The 19,501-nt window shown below is 42.3% G+C and overlaps 2 protein-coding genes and 1 long non-coding RNA gene across 4 annotated transcripts; 1 reads left to right on the top strand and 2 right to left on the bottom strand.

Moving 5' to 3' along the window:
- Window positions 1-665: 665 nt before the first annotated feature.
- LOC139470909 (pyrethroid hydrolase Ces2e-like) lies at window positions 666-2,966 on the bottom strand. The gene is made up of 2 exons (XM_071253236.1): window positions 1,373-2,966; window positions 666-1,204 (listed from the first exon to the last, which is right to left on the bottom strand). The coding sequence occupies exons 1-2, from the start codon at window positions 2,917-2,919 to the stop codon at window positions 823-825; spliced, it is 1,929 nt and encodes a 642-aa protein (XP_071109337.1). The 5' UTR covers window positions 2,920-2,966; the 3' UTR covers window positions 666-822.
- A 5,266-nt stretch (window positions 2,967-8,232) lies between these two features.
- LOC139470765 (cornifelin homolog) lies at window positions 8,233-15,969 on the bottom strand. 2 transcript variants are annotated; one of them, XM_071253053.1, is made up of 4 exons: window positions 15,714-15,969; window positions 10,881-11,126; window positions 10,195-10,331; window positions 8,233-9,331 (listed from the first exon to the last, which is right to left on the bottom strand). In XM_071253053.1, exons 1-4 carry the CDS (start codon window positions 15,718-15,720, stop codon window positions 9,239-9,241), a joined length of 483 nt encoding a protein of 160 aa, XP_071109154.1. In that variant the 5' UTR covers window positions 15,721-15,969; the 3' UTR covers window positions 8,233-9,238. The 2 variants fall into 2 exon arrangements, with proteins under 2 accessions (XP_071109154.1, XP_071109153.1); XM_071253052.1 differs by lacking the exon at window positions 15,714-15,969 and adding an exon at window positions 13,941-14,592.
- On the top strand, window positions 14,041-18,131 carry LOC139470766 (uncharacterized). Its single transcript, XR_011653782.1, has 3 exons — window positions 14,041-14,183; window positions 15,942-16,036; window positions 17,767-18,131. It is a non-coding gene; the product is annotated as an uncharacterized lncRNA (long non-coding RNA).
- Window positions 18,132-19,501: the final 1,370 nt, after the last annotated feature.

Here is a 19,501-nt window from a genome sequence, read left to right as displayed (position 1 = left end):
ACGTCATCTCCATTAGTTCTGCCGACTTCGTACACGTAGCGTCACATACAAAGCATCATAACCAGGAGTTCAACTGACGTCATGTACCGAGCGTCGTGTCCAGGAGTTCTAGTGACGTCATGTACCTAGCGTCATGCCCAGGTGTTCTACTGACGTCATATACCTAGCGCCATGCCCAGGAATTCAACTGACGTCATATACCTAGCGTTCAGTGCATGGGGTACCCTACAGTGTGTGAAGTTCATTTTGGTGTACCTTTGCTAATATTGTAAAACTTGCCGAGAGATGCCATAGGTACAGCTGTTACTGTGTAACATAAGCGGATGCTGTTATATAGAGCAGTGAACGAATCTGGCACGAGGTGAGACAATGAACATTTATATATCTAGGACGGCTCTGTGTGCCTCGCCCCATTCCTTCCCCAGGACCAGCGTCATTGCCTGTAAAATAGCCTGTACATGTTCCAGGGGCACGACTTGACTGCATACTGATGTCTAATTCTGACTGTTTGGGAACCCTCCCCAAAAGAAACAACATTGTCGCTATTTATTATTGACACGTCGACCAGGAACACTTTACATCAATGTTATTGGCCAAATTAGAGTTGATATAATGACGTCTTTTGTTGGTTGATGAAAAACACGCTAGATTTATTGTATTTCCTTTATATGCTTGACAGAATGAATTATCAAGTTGCTACAATCCCACCATCTCGTTGAATGTAGTCCAGTAATATTATTATAAGCATGATCGTCAACTGATTATCGGCCTCATGATCTAAACTTGACACAAAGCTGTAAATACCCCTGAGATCTGTTGGTCTCATGTTAGTGCATATCCTTCCACTCCGTGTTTCCTCCGCTTCAAACAGCAGCACACTGCTAATGTAACCAGCAACATGCCGACGACACACAGAGTTACGATGAGGGCCAGGATAGTCACTTCGGCCGTGTGAGGGTCTAGCCCGAACCATGTAGGGGCAGATGTAGATGTTGTTGTAGTGGATGTAGATGACGTGGAAGCTGTAGATGTAGTCGGGATGTTCACGAGGTTCGGGATGATGTCCAGCCACAGGGTCACTCGCCTGGGGTACACGTGGTCACCTAGTGACATGTTTGTTGTGAAGGACAGATAACGCTGGTCGTACATCTTGTACTCGGGCCATGCCTGCCCAAGTTTTTCTTCAAAGGTAGGACTGGGGTCACTGTGAAAATAAAGTCAATACTTTGAAATACAGATGAATAAAGGACTGTTCATTCCTCGCAATTGAGGGAATGTAACAATATTGGGGTATGCATAAGTACAAGGTCATTTGTTATTCCATTGTCATGGTGCAAAAAGGATCATGTTTTACTTAAGACCAGTTACGTACCCTGTCTTGGCAAAGTCAGCAATGAAAGAGACAAATGTTTCTGCCAGCTCATACTCCTCTGACGTCAGGTTCCCTGTGTAGCCAAGTATCTTGACTGTGGACGGGTCCAGGTCAAACAGATACAAGGTGTCCGTTCCATGGCTCATACCTTTCACAGGGCTCTCTCTGGCGAAAGATGGGTAGTGATTAAACAGGTAGAAATAACAACTCCTGTTGGTGTTTAACGATGCGTGCGTCCTGGCAAAGAGCAGTCCCGGTATCAGAAAGCTGGGGTCACCGTAGGTTGAAAGCACTTGTTGTTGAGGCAGGGGCTCGTCAGATGGTGGTCGCGGGTATGTGTACTCCACACTGACGATATCATTGATGGATGGAGGGAAAGCTGCTAATGCCAATGATGTAACTGTTGGAAGAATATCTGTATCAAACTCCTTCTGCTTGAAGATATCGGTTGCGTATGTGTAGCCATACGCCTTGTCGAATGCTAGAGCTGTCGTCAGCAGAAGTCCCCCTTCGTTGTTGTTAGCCCCTACCATTACGTCGATGTCCTTGATACATGTGGTATTTAAGAAAGTGATGTCTCTCATTAATACCTGTGGATCGTCTTTGACAAAGGTTCCATCAATGGTCGGGACCCACGTGTACTGCATTAGTTCGTAGGCTGGTGTCCCTCCAAAGTAGGAATAACCTAAAATTGACGCACTATCGTTCTTCCTCATACAGTCTACCATTGCTCGTTGGTTACTTATTTTATCACACCCTAAGATGTATCCCATATACGACGCTTGAAATCTGACATGTCTGTTGATCGCCCAGAGAGACGTGGCAGCTCCACTCTGTAGAACTGCCCTCTGGAACAACCCCTTTGACTCAGGGTACAGCACGTGATACGCGACACTCGCCGCCCCTGCAGATTCTCCAATGATGGTGATGTTGCTACTGTCACCACCAAACGCTTCAATATTGTCCTTGACCCACTGGAGTGCCAGGTGCTGATCCCATAATCCGTAGTTACCAGGTGCGACGTCATTTTCGGTACTGAAAAATCCGAATATCCCCAGCCTGTACTGGATGGTGACGACGATGACGTCACCTTTTGTCACCAATTGCCAAGGCTCGTACAAAGAAGCAGCTCCATACACAAACCCTCCCCCGTGGATCCAGACCATCACAGGCACGCTGGACGATACCTCAGTTGTGTTGGGCAGAAACACATTCAGGGTGAGACAGTCTTCACTCATGGCTGGAAAGGAGATGTTCAGAGGGAGCATTGGTGATTGCTGAAGACATGGCAGTCCATAGCTGGAAGCATTAAATATGTCAGAAACTCCTGGATGTGCTTTGGGTTTTCTGAATCTGAAATCTCCCACTGGAGGTGTCGCGTACGGGATTCCGTAGTAGCCAAAGTAAGGTAGTCCGTCTCTACTGGTTCTCGTGACGCCCTGTATACGTCCCCAGGTTGCATTTATCACTGGTGCCTCCCTCCCCATCACAGGGAGGATCAACAAGGCCACAATAATCAGCTGATCCATATGAAAAGTTTGGTACATCGAACAACAAACTGACTTTCATCAGTTACTATCCCGTCGCTCCTCGCCTGTGCTTCTTGACCCTGATCTTGACTATTGCGAAATGTCGTTTTCTGTAATCACTGTTCGGAAAATTTATAATGTAACGTATACGAGAGTAAGGTGTTGCAGGGATTTAGATGTGAAACTTGTATTCATATAATGACCTATGCTCGCACTGTACACAGTCCGCACAATCTACTCTCACGGCCCTGTATCATGCGTGCGTGGGTGGTGTGTACCATGCGTGTGTATACGGGAGAGTCAGGTGACTTGTAATCTGGCAGGAAGTGTACGTGAGATATCGTCTCTGGACACATGGTGGGCGGAGCGTCCTTTCCAGCCTGAAGTCCAAAGTATTAGTAAATATTGACCTTTTTATCGTTATCTTTATCATAAACACAGCCTGTCGATTGATACCGGTTGGGGTTGGCTGCCCTCCCGGTGTTTTAAATGTGACGCCTCAACCAGTCGTTCTACGGACGTCACATGCCTTGTGTCATACCCAGCAGTTCTACTGACGTTATATACTGAGCGTCATACCCAGTAGTTCTACTGACGTTATATACTGAGCGTCATACCCAGTAGTTCTACTGACGTTATATACTGAACGTCATACCCAGCAGTTCTACTGACGTTATATACTGAGCGTCATACCCAGTAGTTCTACTGTCGTTATATACTGAGCGTCATACCCAGTAGTTCTACTGACGTTATATACTGAACGTCATACCCAGCAGTCCTACTGACGTTATATACTGAGCGTCATACCCAGTAGTTCTACTGACGTTATATACTGAGCGTCATACCCAGTAGTTCTACTGACGTTATATACTGAACGTCATACCCAGCAGTTCTACTGACGTTATATACTGAGCGTCATACCCAGTAGTTCTACTGATCGTCATACCCAGCTCTTCTACTGACGTTATATACTGATCGTCATACCCAGCAGTTCTACTGATCGTCATACCCAGCTCTTCTACTGACGTTATATACTGAACGTCATACCCAGCAGTTCTACTGATCGTCATACCCAGCTCTTCTACTGACGTTATATACTGATCGTCATACCCAGCAGTTCTACTGACGTTATATACTGAGCGTCATACCCAGTAGTTCTACTGACGTTATATACTGAGCGTCATACCCAGGAGTTCTACTGACGTTATATATTGAGCGTCATACCCAGCAGTTCTACTGACGTCATATACTGAGCGTCATACCCAGCAGTTCTACTCACGTTATATACTGAGCGTCATACCCAGCAGTTCTACTGACGTCATATACTGAGCGTCATACCCAGCAGTTCTACTGACGTTATATACTGAGCGTCATACCCAGCAGTTCTACTGACGTTATATACTGAGCATCATACCCATCAGTTCTACTGACGTTATATACTGAGCATCATACCCAGCAGTTCTACTGACGTCATATACTGAGCGTCATACCCAGTAGTTCTACTGACGTTATATACTGAGCGTCATACCCAGTAGTTCTACTGTCGTTATATACTGAGCGTCATACCCAGTAGTTCTACTGACGTTATATACTGAACGTCATACCCAGCAGTTCTACTGATCGTCATACCCAGCAGTTTTACTGACGTTATATACTGAGCGTCATACCCAGCAGTTCTACTGACGTTATATATTGAGCGTCATACCCAGTGGTTCTACTAACGTCATATACTGAGCGTCATACCCAGCAGTTCTACTGACGTTATATACTGAGTGTCATACCCAGCAGTTCTACTGACGTCATATACTGAGCGTCATACCCAGCAGTTCTACTGACGTTATATACTGAGCGTCATACCCATCAGTTCTACTGACGTTATATACTGAGCATCATACCCAGCAGTTCTACTGACGTTATATACTGAGCATCATACCCAGCAGTTCTACTGACGTCATATACTGAGCGTCATACCCAGTAGTTCTACTGACGTTATATACTGAGCGTCATACCCAGCAGTTCTACTGACGTTATATACTGATCGTCATACCCAGCAGTTCTACTGACGTTATATACTGAGCGTCAAACCCAGTAGTTCTACTGACGTCATATACCTCGCGTCATATCCAGCCACTCTTCGAGAGATACATGCTGTGTTGGCTATGTGACGTGTGGTAAGTCATCGATCGTCCATTATCATATCTTCCCATTGATGAGGTGACATGGTATGTAATTCCGTGGATTTCCCACCTAACACGTTTAAAGTATTATCTTTCAAACGAATGTGCAGTGGGAATTGCACGGAACAGTTTCGTGCAAAGCTTGGGTGTTTTGCAGCTTTACAGCACTAGTGGTGGAATTGTGTCAAATAAGTCGGGACCCGTGAAGATCCGGGTTGCAATAGGTCTTCAGCACCCCATGCTTGCCGTAATAGGCGACTATGCTTGTCATTATAGGCGACTAAAGGGATCGAGTGGTCAGGCTAGCTGACATGGTTGATGCACACCATGGTATCCCAGTTTGCGTAGATCATGCTCATAATATCAATCACTGGATTGTCTGGTCCAGACTGGATTATTTACAGACCGCTGTCATATAGTTGGAGTGTGAAGTTAAACATCAAACAAACAAAAAAAATAAGTCAGAGGGCTGCCATGTCTACATGGCTACACGTATCACGGTATTTATCGTATTCTTGTTGTTGCGAGCTGGGGTGGAGTCCAGCCCTGTACCAAAAGACAAATCAGGTGAAGAGCATCAGCTACAGCTGACAAGTACAGACCCCAAAAATCCGAAAGGTGACCCGGATTCGATGCAATCCAAGCATTGACACCTGATAATGGATTTATTATTTGCCATTGTTTTGACATTTTGTGGACCTCACGAAATCATAAGCAGCTGTTCGAAATGGGAACATTGAGTCTGCATTCCCGGGTATCTCCATTTATTCGAGTCCCGGATATTTTAACTGCAGAGGAGGCGTGGCAGTCGGAGTGCGCTCATCATTGGCGCTTATGATTATAGTTTGAACGATAACAATAGATTTATTTCAGGTTTGGAAATATGAACTATAACACTTGTACATTTCTTGAGGTGATGTATGGAATGACTACATGAAGGACCGCATAGTCTTATGCTGTAAATTCAAATGCTATATGGTAGATTCCCTGGAGATATGGAAGGTACATTACACGTGTTAAGGAAAATGGTACAAGTGTGGTTGACTTTATTTTGTATTAATAATGTGCATGGTTTTGATACAATTTCCAAAAAGTGTTAAACAGTGTTGACAGAAATGTAAATAAGGACCGCAAAGAAGAGACATGAACATACCAAGATTTAGATGGAAAAATCACATTAGTGTTATTTTCAATGCTGAGATGTTTGATTTGCTGTCTGCCTTTAGCCTTGATCAGTGTTCTCAGTTGTTGACAGCGAACGTCGATCTCGCTGTCAATTACCGAGACATTACAAACCTGCGCTTCGGCATGTGGCTGTATGGTGTGACGATGCATGCGGTCTACAAGTTAATCATTGCAATGCTACACGGGATGACCAAGCTGTATGGTGTGACGAGGCAAGTGGCCTATAAGTTAAGCATTGCAATGCTACACGGGATGAACAAGCTGTATGGTGTGACGAGGCAAGTGGCCTATAAGTTAAGCATTGCAATGCTACACGGTATGACCAAGCTGTATGGTGTGACGAGGCAAGTGGCCTATAAGTTAAGCATTGCAATGCTACACGGGATGACCAAGCTGTATGGTGTGACGAGGCAAGTGGCCTACAAGTTAAGCATTGCAATGCTACACGGGATGACCAAGCTGTATGGTGTGACGAGGCAAGTGGCCTACAAGTTAATCATTGCAATGCTACACGGGATGACCAAGCTGTATGGTGTGACGAGGCAAGTGGCCTATAAGTTAAGCATTGCAATGCTACACGGGATGAACAAGCTGTATGGTGTGACGAGGCAAGTGGCCTATAAGTTAAGCATTGCAATGCTACACGGGATGACCAAGCTGTATGGTGTGACGAGGCAAGTGGCCTATAAGTTAAGCATTGCAATGCTACACGGGATGACCAAGCTGTATGGTGTGACGAGGCAAGTGGCCTCCAAGTTAAGCATTGCAATGCTACAAGGGATGACCAAGCTGTATGGTGTGACGAGGCAAGTGGCCTACAAGTTAAGCATTGCAATGCTACACGAGATGAACAAGCTGTATGGTGTGACGAGGCAAGTGGCCCATAAGTTAAGCATTGCAATGCTACACGGTATGACCAAGCTGTATGGTGTGACGAGGCAAGTGGCCTATAAGTTAAGCATTGCAATGCTACACGGGATGAACAAGCTGTATGGTGTGACGAGGCAAGTGGCCCATAAGTTAAGCATTGCAATGCTACACGGTATGACCAAGCTGTATGGTGTGACAAGGCAAGTGTCCTACAAGTTAAGCATTGCAATGCTACACGGTATGACCAAGCTGTATGGTGTGACGAGGCAAGTGGCCTACAAGTTAAGCATTGCAATGCTACACAGGATGATCAAGCTGTATGGTGTGACGAGGCATGTGAACAATTTAACGAGAAGTGGGGATATTAACGAATTATCTCAATATTGCAAATTAAGAAACAGTTATAGAAGGCTATTCAGTGAGGAGAAAACTGATCGCGAAGAAATAACAATAAACGAACTCATACCAAGCAGTGATGGAAATAACAGTAATGACTCACTAATTCTGGTACTTCTGCTGAAAACTGTGTGCCTATCATCAATAGAAAATACCTAGTAATTGTGAAGCCTGCTGAAATATACTGCCTAGTTGTGTATTTGATTGAAATGCAGCACGTAAACATGGAGAAAACTGTACTTATAACACATATGAGCTGTAAAAGGTGTACCAGACATCCTTCGGCTCAGGTCCATTCAGCCAACCCCGTACGTGGTCCCCTATGATGTTTACAAAACAGAACGCGGTCCGACGACTTTTCATTTCTCAACATATCTCATTATATGGCTGCTGACTTCAACTGCCTCAGACTCAAAGGAGTTACTTCCCTTCCCTATGATTTTCGAACCTTAAAGCCATCTTCTTAATATAATTGACACAAACATAACTGTACAGCAATCGAATGTGACTAGTTTAATCTCATGGTTAGGCGGAAAGCTGATGGATACTTATATACGCAGCTTGCGTTGCTGACATCACAGCGAACACAATGTACAGGAAGTTACTCACGATCCCAGCATGGAATATGTTTAACAAAACAGACAATACTTGATTTGTTTCACACTTTATTTGAAAAGTGTATATTTATTATCTAAATTTTGTCTACAGACACTGAAGAGATCTTGTACAATAAATAATAACATCGAATAATATGGGGAATGACGTTTTAAATTGAGCTAATTGTTTGAAATTTGCATATAGTAATTGATTACAATCATTTAATATTTATAATGTCTACTTGAAGCAATGACAAAAGGAGGCGAGTCTGACGATGCGTACAGCTTCCATGGTGCAGCTGTCAACGATCATCAGTTCCATGTGGAAGTAGTTCCACCCGGAACAAATACTGACAGTGTAAATGTAGCGTGGAAAACTGTTCCTCGTACAACTGTTCCATAGCTACATTCGTCAGATGACAGCGGTAATGTGCGGTATCGGTGACACGGACGCTGATTATGTCTTAACGCGTCATCAACTGTCCCCGAATTATTCGAAACCGTAAAAGACCAAGCGTAGTTTGACCACTCATACAAGATAAGCAAAACTCTGAGCTGCTTTCATAGCATTAGCCGAACTTACTGACACTCACACAGGTCTTTTTTTAGTTATCTCATTCGAAGGTAATTAAGCAAGTTCTGTTTCTGCTTGATCTATTTAAGAAGTCAGATGCGCCGTTGATGCCATTGAACAAGTGGAAGTCATGACGTGACGGTTCTAAATTTTCTATAGGGTGAAGTATGTTTCAAACGTCACATTTGTATATCTTTAACAATGAATGTACAATGCAAATGGAAGTAAAATGTCACATGTTCTTGAGAGAGAGCGAGCTTACATAACTACTCTCCAACTATGCGGTGATATTGACGGACACTGTTGAATTACGGATTTCTCGAGTACTGTCGTCTTCTTGTCGACATTTTGACGCTCGCTGGTGTTAGTCTCTCGCATAGCCTCAGTGGAAGTACCAAGCCAGCAACAGGCATATATGTGCCCTTGGCGTTAGTCCCTGTACAAACTTCTTTCAGAAAGCTCCATGCTGGCATTGCATACTTTACAAGTGATTGAATGATCTTAAAAAAACACTTTCATTGGATGCTTAGTTGATGACGTCATAGTCCGACGTCATCAAGCTCCCTCGTCATCTGGCATACTGCACACGGTTCACAACATAAAGCTGTCCAAAAATCCTGAAGAATTGAGCCCTGGGAATAGAGAGACAATGTGAGCATGACTTAATGAACATGAGGAGTGAGTGAGGCCCTGAGAATAGAGAGACAATGTGAGCATGAATTAATGAACATGAGGGTGAGTGAGGCAGTTACTGACATCACCCTTTTTCTCTTTCACTCACTTCAATACCATAAAACAAAACTTTCCGACAAAACAAAACTGTGACGTGGAGAACCTAAACACATTTCAATCACTCTTCTAAAGCTTGAACCCGTGAAGATCCGGGGTTGAATGGGCCTTCAGCAACCCATGCTTACTGAAAAAGGCTACTATGACATAACTTATCATAAGAGTTGACTAACGAGATGGTCAGGTTCACTGACTCGTATGTCATCGTATCCCAACTGCCTAGATCGATGCGCATGATGTCAACCTCTGGACTTGATTATTTACAGACCGCCGTCAAATAGCTGGAATGTTGTTGAGTGCGGCGTAAGGCGACAAACAAATCCAAAGCTTGATCCCATTCTACACAGCGAGCTAAGCCCTAAGGTGATCGACACACCCATACTTCAACATTGGTTTTAATCATCGTAGCGCTAAGATCGCTTTGTGAAAGGGCCCTGGTCATTATTGTTGATTTCAGACAGTGTGTAATATATTCTGCTTCCGGTTCCGATGTGTATCTATTTTATATTTACTGTTTGCATAACTAAGATTGTTTCATTAGACTACCGTTGTTGGCGACATAATCTGGGTGCGACCAAGACAGTTTGTGAGGACTCAGACAATCCCACAGCGCCGGGGTCGACGCTAAATACAGAAGCACGTGGCGTAAGTCAAGTAGCAGCTACTGAATAGAATACTACGGAAAGCAAAATGCATTAGCGCTTACTTTGATGCTGAAGAGCGTTCTGACTTTGACTCTGAGGGCGAAGGCTGCGCAAGGGATGAGTGACATGAAGGGGGTCTCCCCGACCCTGGTGGCGATGATGTACCGGTGATACACCCAGCAGCAGCTCATCATGCAGCCTGCAACAGATCATGGGCTCGTACAGTCTTGTTAGTCAGTAATGTGTTTACGTCGCATTAAGCTATATCCAAGGAATATCACTTTTACATTTGGGGAATCCAACCCAGGTCTTCAGCATGTCGGGCCAACCACTCGGGTAGCCTTCCGCCCTTAAATGTGGTATTTAGATGCATGGTTATGATATGAGGAACAGCATTTTAATTATTCCACTTTTATTTGGTGCTTTTCGACATTTTTCACAGGCCAGAAAAGTTCCAAATCCAGAAAAGTGTTTGACGCAGTTCTGTTTGATCAACTGTTTGATGCAGTTCTGACAGCTACTGCTGATACGCGGAAAGGTACACTAACGTTTGGTCTCTGAAAACATATAATTTTGATAGAAACAAATAACCCCATTTAAACTGAAAAGGAGCCCCAGGGTGATACAGAACCTGAAGATAATCTAGACATGCTTCACTTAGGGCTTTTGCATTACAGAACGGGGTGGGCGGAAGCGAAAATAATATGGTTCAGGCACTGAAAGACAGACAAGTGGAAAGGCTGCGTACAGTTCCGTCTGCCTTTGCTGCACTGGCACAGCCCTGACGTCCATTCCCGTTCACTGCAGGAATCGTCCGCGGGCATCAACAACTGGACACGGGTCAGTTTCTTCGGCGTTGGTCGGGGCTGTGACGTCACAATGGAAGTTTGGTCGGGGGTGGTTGGAGTAGCGGTAGACCTCTCGTCGAGATCATTGTCGACTTCAGTCGGGGTTCGACTTTGGTTCCAGGCCTCTGGGGAAGCTCGACCATCCACTGCACACAATAACACCAAAAATAAAAAAATTAAAAATTTAGTAAAAACTCGATAAAAATAGTTGTTGTAAAGGAATGAGGCCGCAGCTGGGTAAACGTTCACATGATATGAGATAAAGTGACAGAAGTCCAGAGGTCGCGGTCACACACTTCACAACTGTTAATTTGACATCAAGATGAGTATGTCTGATATCTTCCATCAGAATGTAAGATATGTGTTTTTCATGGCTCTCTGGGTGGTAGCAGGGACAGACAGATATCGAGCTTTCATGGTACCAGCTGGACTAACATTTAGTCTATGAAATCTTATATTACACAAAACCCTTCTTGACTCTAAACATTAAAAAAAATCCCCATGCTGATTGTGGAATAGAGCTAGCTAGAGTTGGGTAGACATTTGTATACGTTTTCAGACTGTGTTTTTTTCTCATAAATTAAATATATTTCACAGTCATGGTGCAGGACTAGGTTCCAACCAGTGTATGGAGTTCAGGAATATCACCTAAAATGAATATTAACCTATCAATATGATGTGTATGCCATATACGTATTGTGTGAAGACACATATAACATATAACAATGAGGTACTTTTAAACTGCATGCATTGGAAGGCAAATGATCCACGACCTGCATACCGGGTGCGGCGGACGTTGACTAGTCCCAAGGCAGGTGGGGAGGAGTGAAGACTTGTGCTCCAAGACGCGACCAGGGATGCAGATAACGCTACTGGACAGTTCCGACTAATGGAAAACAATGAATCTGCATGCTCAGCCCAAAAGAGATTATTACTGTATTAGTTTTGGACAGCACTAAACCTTTAGCATATGGCGTCCTACGGGATGTGCTACCAACCCACAACCAGAGGAGTTAAAGCTGTCGCTTGTTTGCGAAAAACGATTAGAGCCACCCTCTTGAAAACAGCACGCTACTAACATTCCTTGAGCTTCTTGTATGAAAAGGCACTGGAACTAAGGAAAGTTTAAATATTTGCATTTCAGTGTCATGATTTTGCTTATAAAATCTTAATAACAGACAAATGGACAGACAGGTGTTGTTATTCCAGGGGCGGATTCATGATTTAAAAGAGGAGGGGGTGGGCACTTGTACCTTCAGTGGGGTGGGGTTGTGGGATGGGGGGAAGAGTCCACCCCCAAAAATGAAACACGATGTGTAAACTATCATAACGTTTACTTTCACGACCAAATAACATGTTGTCATGGCAGGTAACATATTTTTGTGAGTTACTGTATTTCACAGAGACGTAACTACTTCTGTGCAACCGTCACCTGGCATGTCGCTTCCCGGTCAGCTGTAGTCAACAAATGGCCGCCTCCTTCTCACTGAACTTCCCACAACGACAAGCACCGGCCTTCATCACCCATAAATACCCACGGTGCTAACAGTCATCTGACACCGGCAAAACACTGTAAGTCATCTGAAAATCAACTTGGCCTTTGATCCTTGCCTCAAAGCAGTCAGTGTGCTTGTTGCCCAATATTACATGAGAGCGCGGCGGATGCAAGCTTATCGCCGTCTCACGCCATGCTGGGAGTCAAGCCCCAACGCTTTTAAAAATAGGGACGAAATAAAAAAATTCTCACCTTCCGAATATTTCGCATAGAAATGCTAAATTTCGATAAATAATGCGGAAATACATTGTTGCTGAATATCTTTCAGAATACAGATCTGGGGCAACCAATGATGTTAAAGTCATTATGATTCCGTGTTTATGTATGTTGTTTCAAGTCTTTAAATGGCATTTAGAAGTGATAACCACAAGAGAGAAATTTTATGGATGTCAACTTCTCTATTATGAGGAACACAACGTTTCGGAGTATACTTACTCCTTCACTGGGTGAATGAATGCTAGGATACAGAGATGCTAGAGGCTAGGAGGTAAATTAGCACTGATTGGAAATGAGCAATGGACGAAAGGAAGCGAGTGCAAATAAAATACACCCGTTTCTATGGCAACTACATAGATAAGATCTTAAGACGAAGCTATTCACTGTTGTTCTGCGTCATCAACACGAAACTGCCTCTAGCAAAGAAATAGAACTTATTTTCCCGAGTGTGCACACACTTTCAACATGGTATTTAGTCTGACATTCCGTACTGAGAGCTAAGTCACCGTGCACCTTCTCGCCAACGCGCGTGGTAAAGGCATCACACACACGGATCATGCGTAGTAGAATCTGTTTCAGGAACGCGGAGGTATAAATGTGCCAAGGTATTGTTCCAATTTCTTGTAGTAGAAATGGACACATAAACATACCGCAGTATGTAACGATATAACATTGCCATTAACGGAAATTAATTGATTAAGCTTTTGTGTGACAGAAAACAATCAATAACACACGCGTGTTCGTACGTTTGCTCACATGTAATTCATTATCTATCTACAAAAAGTGTACATGAACCCCATAACATACCCCAAGCCCCCCTTAGCTTAATACTGACCGATTCCGGTTGCCCTGGCGACAGTACTCCAGTTGCTCGGGACGATGACCCAGAAGCACACACATCACTTTGTTAAATGGGAAGTGTCGAACCGGACAAAACGAAACAAATATATTCACCGTTGCTGAAACTACTATTATACCATAGGTCATGGGCTATCATTTGATGATTAAATCCATTTTTGAACTTTAAGAAGGGATGCATGACATTTTATGAAAGATCACATGGCAGACCGAATCAGCTTCACATTGGACACAATCCGACATTTATCATGTGTGTTATGACGCCCCTAAAACAGTCGGGATTCTGTCCAGTTGTACGACATGCAGGATGTGGTTTGATCCCAACACATACCGCTATCCATAGAGTGACACATATCCCCGTGAAGCAGCTCCAAAACCAGCATTGATATAGTGTACAGTGTCATTTAGTATATATTCTGCATGAGGTCATGGTTGTTGTCAACTTAAGCTCCCATCGCGGCTGATAGGCGTTAAACTGATAGCGCACGCTGTTCTGAGTGGTGCTAGGAGATGCAATGACGTCACTGTCCACTACAGTAGCGTCGGGGATCAGTGAATGTCGCCTGGTGTTGAGGTAATTTGACATTCTTATTACCTACTTATTCACCCGAAGATTTCTGTATTCGTTTAATAAACTTTAAAGCATTATTATTCGACCAAACATAAAAACCTATTTTACTATTTACATTGTCATAAATATAGTATATAGTATATAAACTTGCACACTCTGCCTTCTTCATGTCAGGAATCAGACAAGATGTTGGACATAAGTCCATAAAATTTAATTTTACGACACAATTGGGTTTCATTATACTATGATTAAAGTTTGTTTGAAGAAAGAAACATATTGTGCATGTGTTAATCCATGTGAAAATATCTATCATTATATAATTGAATGTATACTATTAAATTAATAAAAGTATTCCCGCATTTGGATCAGTTATATCATGAAATGTGCATTTTCTTCAGTGGCAATGCAGATACATAATTATACACAAACGAACACATTTGCAAAGAAGAAGACTCAACTTCATTCCAGATACTTTATAAGAGAGGATGATGAAAAGATAATAACACACAGGGCATACAGGATAGTTAAAAATGAAATAAAATAAGAACCCTATCTCAGTTACTGTGAAATAAGAAAATATCGAGAGCAGTTTTCTAGGCTAAGATTAAGTAACCATAAATTAAATATTGAACGTGGAGGACATACAAAGCCACCAACCCCACTACATCAGGGACTATGCTCTACATGTTCAATCATTGATGACGAAAAACACAACACACTTCACTGCACCAAACACACTCAAGACATATACTCTTTGGAAAAGTATCCACACAAAATGTAAATGTCCACCCACAGTCATGAAAACAAATTATTTCACTACATTCTCTAAAATATTGAAGCCATCAATTGCACTTGTTTTTATGTGTATCACTTCAAGCAATATATACCCCTTGATCGTAATGAACCGATGACATTTATGTATAATATCATCAAACATGTATGTATGTCTGTATATATGTATATATGAATCATAATGTTTTGTCATTTTAAAAAAATGCATCTGTCCCGTAATGGAATTTTTCTTATCTTATCTTATCTTATCTTACCAGTATATAAATAGTACTGGTTTTACTGACACAGCATTCGTGTATTTCTTTTGTTGTTGACACGTATCGTCATCTCTAATAAACACACATCTTAATAACATCTTCATTAGAGTATTAAACTGATACAACCGATTGTCGTATTATCTTTCTGAATATGGACGGCTTGCTAACTCAACATTCTTTCTTCTTAACCCCAAATCAGGCCGTTCTGTGTTGCCGCTAAGTGCAGGCGACGACAGACCCGAGGCAGTGCCAGCACACACACAGCTGTCCAATAAATCATACAATATTTGTATTAATGTCAAAACACACATCAAATGAACGAGGCGAAACACACATGGGTGCGAAATGTTGGCCCCTCTCCCTGTGGTAGAATCACTGAGAACTGTTCGTGTGTACATCCTGCCCCATCACCGCATAGAAATACACGTCCGCTGTGGGCAGTGGGCACGCACTGAACCACTAGTGAGAAGAATATATGTCTTACCACTCATTTCTTGTATAAATTCCTCAAATTACGGATCCAGCTTTTGATGTACAATTCCTTTAAGCGTCCTGCTTTAGAACCTTTTTGTCTGCGGTTAGTTACTGGTCAGAACCCTCTCATAAGGCTAGCGTTGTGGTAGAGGGTAAATTAGGTGAAGTACTTGATACTGCCACAGTTTCGAAGCTTCACGCACACTAAAATCGTCTCAATTACTTTGGCCCAGTTCAGAACATACCAGCAACCGGAAGGAGAGTCTGCGATTGCCTCGCACGTGAGCGCGTGCGCCAGCCATTGGGTACACCTCAGTACATATGAGAAGGCTGGTATGTATTGCACCCCGGTGTGTGAAAATGTTCCTCTGTAGGTTGGTCGGGCGTTAATGAGGGAGGTGTTATGTTCTCAAACAAGACTCGTCACAGTAGCCGCGGTGCTTATCTTTGAACTATTTTATCTATCCGACATATTTGGATGGTTCCCATTTATCAAGATTGTCCGCTAACGCCGCTCAGATGTTGCTGTACATAATGATGTACTTGGTTGTCATGAATGAAAGACCCCAGTGTGTTGGTTCTAGTAGGGCGGCCCTCCACCAAAGAGGAATGTCAATGTTTTGGGTGCCTTATACCCATGTTCGTATTTATGTTTCCATTATCTTGTCACCGAATGTTGCTAAACTAAAATCTAGGCAGATAAAGACCGTGTTAGAAGTTGCATACAATATCTTATAATATCTGTTTTGAGGAATGAAGACGATTGAAGGCATTTAGGTTGCTGGCTACTCTCTTCTCTCTCTCTCTCTCTCAACCCGCCCACCCCTCCCCCTCACTGCAGTCTTCTGAAAATGAAGAGAGTCTCTGAGCTCCTTGTTTTTACATTTCACTGACAACATTTAGCAGCTGTGTTTTCTGTAAGAATTGTCATTTCAGAGAGTCTAAAGACACGATGCCATCTTGCAAAAAGACCGTTATTATACCACACATGAATTTGAAACACGTTACACAGAGTGAGCAGTAGCTGAACCCGGGTGGTCCAAACCGATTAAAACCTGTTCCTGTGAAATAAAGTACGGCGGAAATGCGTTGTTGGTCCCTTACTCTACTAATGTTCTCTTATAAAGTGGCACAAGGCAGACATAATATTGGAACTGATGATCTCAGATACTTATACTGTTTCAGTGCTTTACATTACTTACGCGGCGATGCAACATTGATGTTTCCTATTAACAAACAAAGCACAGCATACGTGCGATATGTCAGACATTTCTGGAATCTGGAACATATGTCTGATTCCACCTTCCTCACGTGGTTGTCTGTTGCTAGTCTGTCTGCCCCCCGGCGGCCCACAAGTGTGTTTTCCCATGTGTTCATAATTACCCTGCAATGCAATATGACAGTGTTGCGGAATTGCCCTATTTCAATGTAGTTTTGTTCTGTATATAAACGTATCGTGTTACTCGTGATCAAAGAATTCCATTATTCTTCTAACATGTAGAATTTGTGTTGTGAAGTACAGCAGCCAGCAAGCGGTGTGACAGATATACAAGATATTCCAGTGGCTGAATGGGAAGATCACTTTAAGTCTCTGAATAATTCTGTTTCGGATTCACTAAAAACTCTTAATATTTTTTAATATCAACTATTATTAATCTTTTGAATGATATTAGCATGTGCAACAGGTGTTAACATGCTCCTTTTTCAAACTTTACGCTCTCCTTTGTCAACACAAACAATGCTGGTGTCATTGTCGAACACGAATTGACTGAAAAAAACAAATCAACTCGGAATATGTTCTGCGTTTTAAAATGAGGCGTTTGAATGATCGAAATACGATTTATATCTGACAGTGATGTCTTTGTAAGTACCCTTGAAATTGTTCGTTCCATGTGGACTACCCCTCAGTTTGATTGCATGCTTATAATCCAACAACAGAAACAACGCACATTGAAATACCCGACCACTGAGAGCGTAAAGAAAAGCATATGTATTGACAATTAAATGCACTTATTTGTTTAATCCGGGAAAGGAAATAGTAAATAATTTTGCATGATTTTCAGAAAAATTCGCAAGACGTCGCAGTGAGGGATTAGTGAAAGATCACTTGTCACCGTCCTACGAATGAACGCTTCAATCTCAATACACTGATGTCGACGCAAAGAAACTACGAAGAAATTTAATGCCTTTTTGTGGACTTTTCCAAAGCTATTGGCTCAAATTGAAAAGATGGTTTAGACATAAATCACTTAATTATGGTTTAAATGGAAATATCTTCAATGTCTTAGTATGCACTCTGAAATTAGCTATTCTGTCAAAAAAAGAAGGGTGTGATTGAATCCATCCAATCATACACAAGAGGATAGCAATATGTGTGTGTAGTCCCACACATCTTTATTTGAATCACCTGCAAGATTATCTATCCTTCTGTGCCTTTTCAAATCTTCAATTAAATGGTAAAGATGTTGCCTACTTACTATATGCTGGTGATCTTGTATTGTTATCACATTCTACAAAATGTCAATAAACTAGTGTTGACAATCCTTTAATCTTCGGTGATGACAGGAAGTTGAATATTAACCTCAGCAAACCTAAATTGTTGTATTGACTTGTTTAAGTCTTACATATTTTAGGGGTATCACTTCACCGGAATGGATCCCTCAAACAAGCTAACGTGAGAGGAGACGTCAGGCATGGTTGGTTGACTGTCCAAATAGCTTGACAACAGATACTCAATTACAAGCAGAGTCTTTACTATTAATATACAGGGCCTTGGTGATGCCACCTGCCACATATGAATGTGAAGTACGGGGAGAGCAGATCTCCATTAATACAGGCATACGGAACAAGTTGCTATGTAATAATACCCTTATGAAGATTCCAAAGACTCGTCATAAAGTGTCAAGATGAACAAGCAACATTGAGTGAAAAAGGACTATTTCCCCTTACGATAAATATCTTCACCACAATGTTTAAAATATTATATCCTGATGAAACAATTTAATAATAGCAAACATGTATATGCTGCTATGACGGAGGAAGTGTCGTTTCAGGGGACCAACTCAAAACGTTCGTGTCAGCACAAAATGACAACGATTATGCATTATCAGTCTGACAAGAATGGCATGTTAAAACTCAAGATAAATGAATTATTGCACAACACATATATTGACATCTACTATAATGGTACATCGCAATCTACAGCACACGACAAAACACACTTGCTGAGAATTGTGGGAACAAATAGTAACACATTATTGAAATTATATCTGATGTTAGTTCAGTCAGAAACAAGAACCATGGGCAGGCTTTGATCAAACAGCCTCTCAGTGCCCATCAAGTGGAAGCTGTGCCACCCAGGAGAGGCTGAAGATGAACACCACGTCTGCCTAACTGCTCTCTCAACACTACTTTAAGCTTAAGTTATTATTTCCAGCTCATAACTCCAAAAGGAATCACTGTTTTAGAATCCCCACTAAGCCCATCTTGTTCATCCCTCTCAGCCCACTCAAAACACAGTATGTTTGAAATGCGGTGAGATCCCTAACTGTGTGAGTTCCAGCACAGTGTCATTACTACACACTCTGACATTGCTTTACTTATTTTGATTACTGTATCATATATTTCTGACTGTTATACTGTATAATGAGTTTAATTTGCTTCTGTACCCCTAGTGGGTGTATGTATATTTACACTCGCATTTATTTTATCATATCTTATACAGGTGCAGAATGTCTGTGGACTCAGCAATGGATACAACTTTAGTTCCTCTGATATGTCTCCTGACAGTCACACGCA

This window comes from Haliotis cracherodii, unplaced genomic scaffold (assembly GCF_022045235.1).
Source record: "Haliotis cracherodii isolate W230 unplaced genomic scaffold, xgHalCrac1.p SCAF_21, whole genome shotgun sequence".
NCBI lineage: Eukaryota > Metazoa > Mollusca > Gastropoda > Lepetellida > Haliotidae > Haliotis > Haliotis cracherodii.
Note: the sequence above shows the minus strand (reverse complement) of the source record. Positions and strands in the feature narration are given on the sequence as shown.

Excerpts from the sequence above, each read along its gene's own strand:
- LOC139470909 (XM_071253236.1), bottom strand. The coding sequence starts at position 2,919 with ATGTACCAAACTTTTCATATGGATCAGCTGATTATTGTGGCCTTGTTG. Across the intron at positions 1,205-1,372 it reads GCTGACTTTGCCAAGACAGG|TGACCCCAGTCCTACCTTTG; the intron begins GTACGTAACTGG and ends TTATTTTCACAG.
- LOC139470765 (XM_071253052.1), bottom strand. The coding sequence starts at position 14,013 with ATGACACTGTACACTATATCAATGCTGGTTTTGGAGCTGCTTCACGGG. Across the intron at positions 11,127-13,940 it reads GTGTCACTCTATGGATAGCG|TGGATGGTCGAGCTTCCCCA; the intron begins GTATGTGTTGGG and ends TATTGTGTGCAG. Across the intron at positions 10,332-10,880 it reads CAGCAAAGGCAGACGGAACT|GCTGCATGATGAGCTGCTGC; the intron begins GTACGCAGCCTT and ends GATCTGTTGCAG.